At 41.9% G+C, this 13,050-nt stretch overlaps 1 protein-coding gene across 1 annotated transcript in view; it reads left to right on the forward strand.

Annotated features, from left to right (window-relative positions):
• Nucleotides 1-1,022: 1,022 nt before the first annotated feature.
• The window catches only part of itgb5 (integrin, beta 5), a 74,714-nt gene continuing 62,686 nt past the window's right edge, over nucleotides 1,023-13,050 (forward strand). The window contains exons 1-5 of the mRNA XM_078174745.1: nucleotides 1,023-1,602; nucleotides 3,711-3,796; nucleotides 5,100-5,307; nucleotides 5,428-5,677; nucleotides 8,060-8,228. Of these exons, the coding sequence (XP_078030871.1) occupies nucleotides 1,524-1,602; nucleotides 3,711-3,796; nucleotides 5,100-5,307; nucleotides 5,428-5,677; nucleotides 8,060-8,228 (792 nt within the window). The 5' untranslated portion in view covers nucleotides 1,023-1,523. The remainder of the gene's footprint in view (nucleotides 1,603-3,710; nucleotides 3,797-5,099; nucleotides 5,308-5,427; nucleotides 5,678-8,059; nucleotides 8,229-13,050) is intronic.

Raw genomic sequence — 13,050 nt, forward strand, 5'->3', positions numbered from 1 at the left:
GGCTGATTGGTGCATACGTACATACAGATAAGTAAAGATAGCTTTCTTTGATAGTCCTAATTGTTGGGAGGCAGCAGCTTAGTCCAGAGGCTCCAAACTTGTGCAGCCACAGGGTCCAGATTGTCCTTAGTCAGTAGTTCAATGTCCACACAGTTTAACACATTGAGCCTCATACTTGTGTTTGGCCATGTTGTCAAGCCAGTTTACTGTCTCTGTGAAGTAGCTGTTCATTAGTCACTCGCTCTACAGCAGGAAACAGCTCTTAAAAGTAAAAGCTTTGTGTCAGAAATTCACTGTACTTAAAAATAAAGTGTGTTTGCAGTCCATGCAGAATAGACCCACAAGCTACCAGTTGGGAACCACTGGCTTAGTCCAAGGACTTGGGTTGGGAGCCATTGGGTTGCTGGTTCAAGTCTCCATTCCAAATATGGAGTGTGGACTGGCTGCTGGAGAGGTGCCATTTCACCACCTGGGCACTGCTGATGTGCCCTTGAGCAAAGCACTGAACCCCCAACTGCTCAGGGCTCCTCTCCACGAGCAACTCTGACATCTCTCCATGTAATGCATGTATAGGCTCTGTTTGTGCGTGTGTATTTCAGGCCTGTGTGTGTATAACAGTGGAAACATTGAATTTCCCCTCAGGGATTAATAAAGTGTATCTTATCTTAATTGGATGATACTGCAGACACACCGCCCACCAAGAGGAGACCGAGGGAAGAAACTTCACATGTTGAATCTTCAGCTGAGAAGTTAAAGCCAGGTGAACACGGCTCCCTTTGACCCTGTGGACCAGGTTGTACATGGTGCACTGACTCCTCACAGATGGCACCACGTCACCATGAGCTGTTCTGTACTTCAATACCTTTTGATGCAACAAATGTCCCCCCTCAGTTCCGGGTCCAGTCCTCAGAGCCACCACTAGGTGTCCCCTCCGGCTGCAGTGTCTCAGGGCCGAGCGGGTGTTAACCACAGCGGAGTGCCAACTGTTCAACACAGCCACCAAAGGGTTAATGTAATCCGCAGTTGGGAATGGGCGGAGCCTCCAGCTGGGACGCAAACCGGACAAACCGAAAAGGCAACACTCAAATCTGGACAAGAAAAATCTTTGTCGGACTCATTTATGTATCTGTTGGATCTTTGTGTTTCCTCTGTGGCTGCAGCTCTGCACCGACCCTGATCCTGATCCTGGTTCTGAACCGGGCCGAGAAGAGCCACAAACACCGATGGAGAAGTTTTGGAGTTGCTGTCAGATATGGGTGAAGTAGTTAGGACGTGGAGAGCTGGAGAGGCGTCCCGACAGAGAAAGTCCAGACTCGGATCAACAGGGCTGAGAGGAGCGCTCCCTGTCTGCGCGCTGTGAAACTATGTATCCTTCAGCATGAGAGTAAACGGGGTGGTTCTCTAATGTGCTTCACACACATGCAGCAGGATTAACTCCAGTCACACAGGTCTGATGGTGGAGGAATAACTCGGTGTCAGAACAGAGATACAGATTGGTGTTTGCCGAAGCGCTGAGTGACACCATGTGGAGCCCGGGGACGTGGATGTGGAGAGCGGCTCTGTGCTGCATGCTCCTGGAAACATGTCTGCAGCCTGCCAGAGGTAGGACAAAGCGCGCTTGTGCTCTGCAATCACTTCTCTGTTATCTGCTATCAGCCTGTCCGTGCACAGCGGCTCAGTGTTTGGTGCTCACACACGAGGAGCTGCTGTAAACTGGAGCCACATGGAGGCAAAGTAAACAAGACAACATTAGGTTGTTTATGTTTACGGATTGTTTACAGAGGAGAGAGGTGGCTGTGTGTTTCACTCTGCAGTCAGACCCCTCAACAGATCAATGAGTAATATAACAGTCTGTAACACAGCCAGGCTCACAGGTCCTTGGTCTGACACCAGCCTGTCTCTGAGATCTGCACCTAGCAGGTCCCTCACATCCTCTGCTGGAAGGATTTCAACAAACATCTCATGGGGGACCAGTGTTCAGCCTCTGCAGCCCCAGAGCTCCACCTCAGTGGACATTTTTAGAAGAAACCTTAAAGGGTAGCTTCGATATTTTTCAACCTGGACCCCATTTGTCGTGTTTGTGTGTCTTAGTGACTCATGGCAACGACAGTTTGAGAAATTGGTTCAGTATTAGTGACACCGCTGCAGCAGACTGCAGTGTAACCACTTGGGGCAATTGTGCATCATAAACGTAGGTCCACCAACACTGCCAGGCTCAGATTGGTGTTCGAAAGCCCGTCTCCACCAAACACTTTAGGACACATCTTTAAGAGATGCACAATATTGGATTTTTTGCCAATATAAAACAACTAATTCGGCCGTTAACTGATGCAGATATATCCTCTTGTTTCTCCTCCTGATGTTAGTGATCATCAAGTCTCTTCTGTAGTGGATTAACATCATATTATACACACAGACTCTTATGGTGACGGCCCACCAGCAGATGGAGACATGAAATACTGTTCAGTGTCTGTAATATTCCGTCATTGTGCTAAATAAGAAATGGTGGGTGGGGGGACACTCCCCTGCCCGTATTGTTATTAATTATTATTCAATTATTGGTGTTAGTGGTAACAGGGTGAAGGTAGGATTAGTTTTAATATACTTTCTTCTGCTTTTTCCTGTCACCTGTCAGACCTGTAGAGTATAGACACACAGACACAAACACACAACAGCCAGTGCAGCCTTGTTGTGTTTTGTCAGTGTTCCAAAAAAAAGGCATGTTGGCTGATTCTGATTCTGATTTTCTTTATTTTAATTTTTTAATTTTAAAGCCCATATCTGCCGACAGAGATGACGCACTGACTCCATTGTGCATCCCTGATATCTTCTTATCTTGGCTTTTACTGAACTTCTTGTCGTTGGCTCTGTGAAGCTCTTTGGGCTGCAGGATTGTGTGAGAGGGTTAGGCCAAAAGAATATGAATCCTGAAAATGTCATCATGTCAACACACTTCACACTGACTGACCTGAACCACAGAAACACCTGTAAAATGTCATGCACACCTAGTTTTTAATATATTATATGCCTATTCTTTAATAGTTGGCACTGTGTCAGATCAGTGGTATGTTTTATTTTCAGGGATCTGTTTTATTAGGTTGCAGATTTGGGGGTCACAGGGGACACAGGGGACACATCCCCCTCTATAGTAATAACATGTGCATTTGTTCCTGCCACTAAAAAGATAAAAACAAGCAGAAGACTTATTTTGTTTCGATGAACTGTAAGAACATGACTCATAGACTTACCAGTGCCTCGGGTGAAGTAGCTGGTGACAGTGCGCAACCTCAAAAGCAACAGTTACAAATCTGCCATAAAACAGAAACTATGTGGGATGGAAATGAGTGAGACATTTCCACCATAAACTGGTGCATAAACTGGAATGTCTTCATATGTATCCCTCCAAATGTTAGAACTAAACCTTCATCCTGACAGACACAGATAAATAGAAACACTAGAAACATCTTAAATACAATGCAAATTAATGCAGCATAAAGCTGAATAAACGCCTCTGTAACAAACTGCCTACCTAAACTAAACTGACCACAGAGTGAGTGTTGTACTGTGTCACACAGCTTTGCACTTTGGGCTTTTGTTTCTTATCCTGTCCCCAGTTTGAGTCCCAGCAGCGACACAGTAGTGATTGTTTTTCCAGTTTTATTGTCAGCACTGTAACCATCTGTCTGTGATCTCCTCCCACCCTCTCTCAGGTCTAAACATGTGTATGAGCGGCAGCGCTACGTCATGTGAAGAATGCCTCCTGATTCACCCCAGCTGCGCCTGGTGCGCACAAGAGGTAGAACTCACCTGCTGCGTTATTCTCAAGATTTAAACATTGACGTTGCAGGTTGAGTGTTTCAGCTCCGTCACCAGGAGGGAATGTTGGCGTTTAATGTTTCTGCAAACCGAGAATACATCACATTTTCATGTGTGGTACCAGGGTGTCTGCAGGACCTTAAAATGTCTTAGATTCAGTTTTATAAATAGGTTTATATTTGAATCTGTGTGGTTTTAATTGCAGCAAACATTTAAATGAACCATCTTTTTATTTGTGTTTGTCAACATGATTCAAGCTCTTGCATAAACAACATTTCTGATGTTACAAACCTTTAAACCAACCACTGAAACTAATACTGTGTCTTTACTTTATACTTGAACTCACCTGTTGGCAAAATGTAGACTGACATGACTCACTCTAATAACCATATTCCTACATAAGACCTACCTCTGCAGGGGACAACATAATATTGTATACCATAAATTTATACTTGCATGCAATACTTGAATAAGAAAAGATGATTTGTCCAAAAAATGATCTAGAAAAGGTCCAAAAAAAGCATTAAATTTAAGTGTCTTATACCTGTAGACACTCTACATCATGTCAGTGTTTCTAAAGTGACGTACTATGTGAACTGACTTTGTCACCTGGAGGTGGAGGGGATGACACCTAGGCTAGACGCCCGCCAATCTGCAGACCGTTGTGTGAGACCAACAAACCATAAAACCTGTTGTGTTTTGGCGACCCATCACTGTTTTTCAAGCTGCTTTTTATGCAGCAAACGTGGGTGTTTTGTAGCAAAATGTTGTTGTTTTGTCATCTGGGAGAGCAGCACGAAAAGCATTTGTTTTTACTGAGACATGGCTGCATTACCTGCCAGGAGGGTGGCAGAAAAAATGTTCTTTTTTGTGAGACTTTGCTGCTTTACATTCTGTGATAGTGGCACAAAAACATTTTTTTCACAGAGACATTGATGCTTTTTCAGAGGAGATTGTGCCACCATAGTTAGGTATCTTAACCCAAAACATGATCTTTTCTGAACTACAGTATAACCAGGTGTTTTTTGTGCCTAAACCTAACCAAACATTAACCACAGCATTGTTGTCATGCAAAGTTTCAGTGTATCCTGCTTCATAATAACCTGCAAATGTAACATTCGTGGTTTGCAGAAACATACAATACCAACATTTTCTCTGTGCTTGGGTAGAGTGTTTCCACAGAGGTAAAACAATGATTTCATGCCATACGTGTCATCACAGTTAAACTCCTTATATTTTTATGACAGTCAGTAATGAAAGGTTTGTGGTTCTTCATCCTTCAGGAGTTCGGGAGGGGGCGGACTCTGACGTCACGCTGCGATTTTATTCAAAACCTGCATAAGAGGGGCTGCGAGGCGCGGTTTGTTGAGTACCCTACCAGCAGTCTCTCCATCCTGAAGAGCAGGCCTCTGAGCTCTAAAGGATCTGGGTCGTCCCAGTATGACGTGGTCCAGATCATGCCTCAGAAGATCTCCCTCAGCCTGCGGCCAGGTATGTACAGACAGTTAAAGTTAGGAGTAGTGAGAGAAGGAACACCTTTCTTCTCTTCTTGACTCTTGTTTGTTTTCCTGAGTACACCAGCTAACCAATTCCTCTATCCTTTCCATCCAGGAGCCCAGACGTGGTTTGGGCTGCAGGTGCGGCAGGTGGAGGACTACCCAGTGGATCTCTACTACCTGATGGACCTCTCTCTTTCCATGAAAGATGATCTGGAAACCATCCGTAACCTGGGCACCAAACTGGCCCTGGAGATGGGCAAGCTCACCAGCAACTTCAGGCTGGGCTTCGGTTCCTTCGTGGACAAAAACATGTCGCCCTTCTCCTACACAGCACCCAAGTATCAGGAGAATCCATGCAATGGGTGGGTGGAGGCAGCAGGGTTTACTGCAGGTTTAAAGAGGACGGTGCTGTTACGACGTTTGCATTCAAATACAGATACATACAGTATGTTAGCTCAGTGTAAATGTAGCTCTGCCAACAGGACTGTATGTGAGGTTGGTCTTAAGAACTGTTCTCTTGTGACTTTAACGGGCCAGGAAGAGAAATCCTGAAATAATAATTTACTCAAACCCACACAGTCTATTTTTGCACATTCATGAATCATGCATGGTCAGAGATCCTGCAGATGCAGGACGGGAGATTTTTCCGTGTTCGATAAAGCCGAGTGAATAAACAGTTCTTCAAAATGGCCCCTCTCCTCGCCGCTCCTCATTGTTTGTTGATGAGGGCGAACTGAAAGGGAGCAGAACAGATAGAGGCTGAAAAGCTGCGGCACACGATGTTCGCCCCTGAGGTGAGGCTGCACTGCACTAACTCAGCGCCCTCCATCGCGCATCACTTCCCATCTAGGTTATGGCTTTGGTCGGGTGCATGCATGTGTGTGTGTCAGTCACACACAGTGAAGCACGGCAGGGAAATATTAAAAGAGATAGATGACAGCACTTTGACCCCTAACCAACCCAGCTTCTCTTCTGCTGTTGCTCATCCCGTTTATACAAGACGAGAGCGCGGCCTACATTCAGATCGGTCGGGGCTTTAAAGGAATACGTCGTCCTAAAATGACCGCCACGTTTAACAACAGCAAAACTATACTGGTACGTGTCTGTGCTATAGAAAAAGGATTTTTCACGTCTCCATGGTGGACGAAGAATCCAAAAACCCAGGAAGTTCTTGATGTCATTAGGGTCCACAATTAACAACAGCGAAACTATATCAAAACATCGACTTACAAACTCACACAACTTGTCTAGTTTAATCTGAGTCTCATTTATCTAGTCCTGCGCTCAGCACTTCCAAACATGCATTCTCAGTAAAACTGTTATATTTAAAACTGAAATGGAAGTGAAACTTGAAGCCTTCCTATGAAAATTAGCACGTGTATGTAGTTAAAAATAGGTGGTAGACATTTTCCTAGTGCCAGCTGACCAGACCTATGAACAACGATCTGCAGCTGATGAAAATGCCTTTAAGTTTCTGTTTTTTCTGGTGCATCACGGTCAGTATCACTGGTTGGAAAACAGTTGACAGCAGCACGGAGGCCACTTAAAAATTGTAACTTATTTAGTCTCTTTCAAACCCAGTTCTGACTAAATTTTGAATTATTTTGAACGCTGCTCAGACAGAGACCGGCAGTATTTGGTGCAGACTGTCACTGCATCACACCGGCAAAGGAAGCTAAAATGAGTGCGTCCAGCCGGGTGTCATATTTCCATCACTGCTGATCGGAGCTGGAGCCGATAAGTACCTGTGACTACCGCAGAGTCATTTGTCCAGAGAGTGGATACAGATTGTAACCCAAGCACAAAAGCAGATGTCAGCGGGTGTTAGTGGGTTATTTTGTCCAGTGGTAAAAGGGGCTATACCTATGCTCTCTTCAAAGCCAGACTCCCCTGACAAAATCAGTAGTTTTAACTCACAACACAACACAAACTAACTAACCGATGGATGCAGTGGTAGAGCAGTGTTAATGGAGTCTGGCTCTGAAGAGAGCAGAGATACGTTTCACTTTGAGTTCAGTTTTAAATACTAACGTTTTCATAAAAATGCATGTGTTTGAGAAGAAACTGAGGATACGACTGGATAAATGAGACTTGGATTATACTGCACGAGCTGTGTGAGAGTTTGTAAATGGATATTTTGATTGATAATTGCTAATTATCAAGAGCTTTCTTTGTTTGTGGATTCTACGTTCTAGGTGGAGGCATGTGAAAAAGTTTTGTACACAAATTCAACACAGGGTGAGTAATCGATAAACAAATGTTTACTTTAGAGGTGAAGTATTCCTTTAAGAATACCCAGTGTTACATTTTACGTCGCTATCGAAGAAATATTAGCTGTTGGTGATACTTTAAAATAACGCTGCTTGGACTGATGCAACGTTTTAATGAATGTTATACAGATCAAGTCAGCTTCATCACGGTGGTGTAAATAAATAGCAAAGATAAACAGAGACAGATTTATTTTAGTTTATTTAAGAAAGGTCAGTGTAAATTAATAAATACACATGGTATAAAAATGCAAGAATCAGCCAAGAGGCTATTTTTCATCCGTACTCCCTCGGCTAAGATGTAACGCAAGGCTGCCTAAAATCCAACAAAGAACAAAAAAACCAAAATGACACAAAAAAGAAAACAGTGCATACAGTTTAAAAGACTTCTGTAGATGGAGGCTGAACCTTTGTGCTGCTTAGCATATTGTCCTGATCCAAACATCCTGATCTCTACCTCTGCGTCACCCTGCACAGATACAAACTGTTCCCCAACTGCGTCCCTACCTTCGGTTTCCGCCACATCCTCTCACTGACGGACAAAGTGGACCGCTTTAACGAGGAGGTGCAGAAGCAGATGGTGTCTCGCAACCGGGATGCACCAGAGGGCGGATTTGATGCCATCCTGCAGGCTGCTGTTTGTAAGGTGACGTGTCTCATTTCTTAATCTCTGTTCTTATAGACGCTGACATCCATCAGCTACTGAGGGGTCTTTATTTTGAGATTCCTCGACTGCTCCCTGACTCGGCTGTGCTGAGTGACAGCACACGTTAGGTTCAGACGGAGGGGGAAGCCGCTGTGGAACTACAGAGATTCCCCCGTGACAAGCGTCTGGCCTATTTGCCTGTTAATTAAAAGCACCGGGGGGATGGACAGGAAGTGCAGTCTGGTGCAGCTGGTTAAACATGAGGACGAGTCACTCGCAGGCCCGGTCATATCCCTGTTTTCCTCTCCCAATTTAATTGTTTTCTACAGGAAGAGAATGACTCCCTGCGAGCAGCTCCTGCCTTGTAATTTACTCATGCTGCACTATTTCAAACGCTCACTGGTCAGGAGGGAGGGCCGGGTCCGTCCACAACCCTCATTGATCCTGGCTCTGTCTTATTTTTAAATCTAAGTCCATTTAGGAGTTTAATGTGCAGGTTATCACGTGAATATGACTTAAAATAAACTAATTTATTGTGTGTAAAAAAAGAAAAGTACTTACTTAATTTGAGAAAAAGACAAGCTGACTCACTGTCACACAGATGTTCATTTTTATGTGTGCGTGTTGGCAACAGCTATAGCTGGATGCATTATGTTTTTTGGGTTGTCTGTCCATCCGTCTAACTCCTGTGAACAGTATCTCTCAAGAACACCTTCAGGGAATTTTCCTGTAATGTGGCACAAACGTCCACCTGGATGTCAGGATGAACTGATTAGATTAAGGCAGTCGAAGGCTTGTTCAACCAACAATAACCCTTCTGTTTTCATTCCTTTAAGGGTCATTCTGACTGATGTTAATGTAAAATATGCAATATTGTGAAACCGTGATATTTTCTGAGATGATTATCAAACCATGAAAATCTCATACTGTTGCAACCCTAATTTGGCACAAACATCCACTTGGACTGAAGGATGAAGTGATCAGATTTTGGTGGTCAAAGGTCACTGTGATCTTGTGGCTGTCTCATTCTCATGAGTCCAATATCTCCGAAACCTCTTGAGGGATTTTTTTTTTTTTTTTTTAAATTTATTAACAAACAAACAGACAATCAGATATACAGGCAAGCAAACAAACAGACAAAACAAACACAAAGCAAACAAAACAACAGTAGACATCGAATATAAAAGAGGGAGGAAGGGAATAGGACAAAATTATATTCATGGCAGAATGAGAGGGAAAGAAAAAAAAAGAAAAACTTATTAGTGACATGTTAGGCTGTATGCATGTGAGGAGGTGTGTGTGTGTGTGTGTGTGTGTGTGTGTGTGTGTGTGTGTGTGTGTGTGTGTGTGTGCACTTGTGTGTGAGCATATATAGTTATGTTTTGTATTATTATTATTATTTTTTTTTACTTTATAGGGACAATGCAGTTAACATAGTTTGAGTACAAAGCATGAATCTGATGTGCTGCATATAGAGTTATAGCTACAGCTAATTTCCAACTCCTGTCCCTAGTTGGGCTTTTAAACAAATACAACATACACAATCACAATCCTATAAAAATACAATATACAAATACCCTATACAAAAACAAGTACAACCTATCCTACAGAATTAAGTTCAAAATAATCACAACTCTAAACAAAATAGAATAAACTTATAAACCAATACAATATACAAAATACCCTGTACAAATAATCCTGTACAAAGAAAACTTAAACTACAAGGGTTAAGTTTAAAATCATCACAAATCTAAACAACAATAGTAAGGAGAAAAAAAAAAAATAAAATAAATAAAAAAAATAAAAAAACATCTTACAAATGTATTATCTGTTTATGTTAGAAATAATGTAATCAGTGTAGGTTCATGTACCGAAGATGCTATGGATTGTGTGGTGCTGTGAAAAGGGAGTCAGGCATCTATAGAAATCAATTTGTTGATAAATGAGGACCAGATTTTGTTGGAACGGGGTATGTTGTGATTAACTGATGCAGACATTTTTTCAATTGAAATTTGATCTATTAATAAGTTCTTCCAGTGGGTTATGTTCAGTTGATTTCTTGTTTTCCAGTTTAGGAGGATAGTTTTCTTGGCAACAGCTAGGGCTGTGAACAGTGTAGTTTGATACGATTATTTAGTTGTAGAGTTGACATGTCTCCTAAGATGCAAAGTTGGGGGGATGGAGGGATGCGGCAGCTCAATGTGTGTAATAAGTGATCTGTGACTTGAACCCAAAATTGCCTAACTGATGTGCAATACCAGAAAGCGTGTATATAGTTGTCGGTGGTGTTTTGTGTGCAATGAGTGCATTGGTCTGATGTACTGAATCCCATTTTATGTAACCTGTCTCCTGTATAATGTGTCCTGTGGTTAACCTTGAATTGAATGAGCTGTAGATTTGGGATTTTACAATGAGTGAAGTTATTTTTGCAGATTTGGTGCCAGAAGTCTGAGTTGGGAGTGATGGAGAGATCCTGTTCCCACTTTGAAACTGGGAGAGAAATAGAAGTGTTGGTACTGATTAGAAATCTATATATCTTTGAGAGTAATTTGTTAGAGCCAGAAATCTTTACAAAATCATCTATGACAGTGGTTTGATCCTGAGTACTGAATGTATTGTTAAGTTTTGGAAGAATGTTCGACTTAAGCTGTAAATACTGGAGGTATTGACTATTACTGATGCTGAATGTCTGGCTTAATTGTTGAAAACTGATAATTTTGGATTCCTGAATGATATGGTGGAGATGTGTGATACCTTTATCTTTCCATGATGTGAAGTTTAATGGTTTTCTATTTATTGTAAAATCTGGGTTGTTCCATAATGGTGGATGAATGGATGGTGCAACTGTGGAGCTTTTAATGCAAAAGATTTTCCACCAAGCTGTCAGAGCTGAGGCTATGGAAATACTTTGAAAACAGGTGTGATATTTAATTGTTTGACTGATGAATGGGAGATCTGAAAGATTTATAGTGATGCATAGTGCCTGCTCGGTTTCTAACCAGTGTGAATCAAAATCTGAGGGGTGAGCCATTGTTTTAAGTATTTTAACTGACTTGACAGATGATAAAGTTCAAAGTTTGGTGCTTCTAATCCTCCCTGAGTTTTGGGTTTCTGTAATGTTTTAAGCTTTATACGGGGTGTTTTATTTTTCCAGTAAAACTGTGATATTGCTGTATTAAGAGAATTGAGCCAGGGTGGATTTGGAAAGGTAGGGATCATAGCAAATAAATAATTATTTTTTGGGAGGACTGACATTTTTATTGTTGAAATTCTTTCTGAAAGTGAAATGGGTAGTTTTGTCCAACGATTGAGGTCATTTTGTATTGATTTGAATAATGGTGTGTAATTTAGATTGAACAGCTCTGACAGCTTGGGGGATATATTTAATATTTCCTATGGGGAGATGAAACTCTGAGGTGAGGGCTGCCACATCCCTTGAGGGATTTTCTCAAATTTGGCACAAACGTCTACCCAGACTGAAGGATGAGCTGATTAGAATTTGGTGGTCAAAGGTCACTGTGACCTCACAAGAAATGATTTTGGCCATAACTCAAGGATTCATATGCCCTCATGACAAAACAGACATTTGGTCCACTAATCTTGGGTGTCGACCTTGAAGCTGTGCTGATTTTACAGACCATCTGTGCTGTCGTGTTGAAGACGTGTGTGAATCGTCCATGTTTTAGAACTAGTAGCTTCTTTGCAGCAGCGTCCATATTTGAAGCATCATCTACTGTCATGGCTCCATATGAGTCTGGACAGACATGGATGTAAACTGTAACTGCAACTTGACTGGTTTTGAGGAGGGTTATAGCCTCAAGGCTGTAATTCTAGTTTTATATTTGAAGCCTCTGTTGAGGTTTTTGTTTTAAGCTTCGAATGTCTGTCTGTCATCCTAAAAAAAGTTGAACAAAATCATCAGTTAAAGTGAGCTAGTCCTTTTTTGTCATTAAATCGATGTTCTTTGGTAATTAATGGTGCTGTTAGACCGGCTCATTAACACAGGTGCGTGTTTACCTTTTGTGTAGAACAAGCTGGAGAGCAAAGTTTGTTTTGTTTTTACCGCAGTGAAAATGTTGTTACAAAAGGCTTAACAGATATGGACTAAAGCAGAATATTTTGATAGCAATTAACTTTGACTTTTGGACTTGACAACACTCTGGAGTTACTTGAAATGTTTGGAATCTAACTCTACAAATAGAATAATACTGATAATATTAGTGTGGCGTAATCTTTATCTGCAACTGTGCAGATAAAAACAGGGTTTCAACAGAATGAATAGACATGAAAAAACAAAACTGCACAGTATTTGAAAGTCAACATTCTAACTGGAGCTTAAAACTTTTCAGTAAACATGTTTAATGCACATACTTTGTCCATGAGTTGAACCCACTTTATCTCCTTGCAACATAATTGCTTCCCTCAATAACAGGAAATAGTCATTGGTGTGTATAAAACTTAACCTTCTCACACACAACTTAAATTTGTGGTGCTGAATGAGGCCTATGATGGGGGCATGATTCATGGCTCCTTTGTACAGAAGGTTCAGGGGACATATTGAACAAAAGAATGACAGAGTCCCTCTCATCAGTGGCTGAAACGTCATGTTTCTGAAGCGGCGTGCGTTAGTCAGCACTCTGTCAAACGCTCACTCTGCTGTAGGCTGTTGTTTCCTATTGATAACCAGCCTGCAGCAGAAAACTCTGGCTGCTGATACACTCTCACTGTGTGTGTGTGTGTTTGCATCAGTGGTTTTCAAGTTGTGGAAAATATTGATGAGTTTTAGTTAAATGCCGGTAGAAGCCAGAATATGAAGCCGTTT

This window comes from Epinephelus lanceolatus, chromosome 14 (genome assembly GCF_041903045.1).
Source record: "Epinephelus lanceolatus isolate andai-2023 chromosome 14, ASM4190304v1, whole genome shotgun sequence".
Taxonomy (NCBI): domain Eukaryota; kingdom Metazoa; phylum Chordata; class Actinopteri; order Perciformes; family Serranidae; genus Epinephelus; species Epinephelus lanceolatus.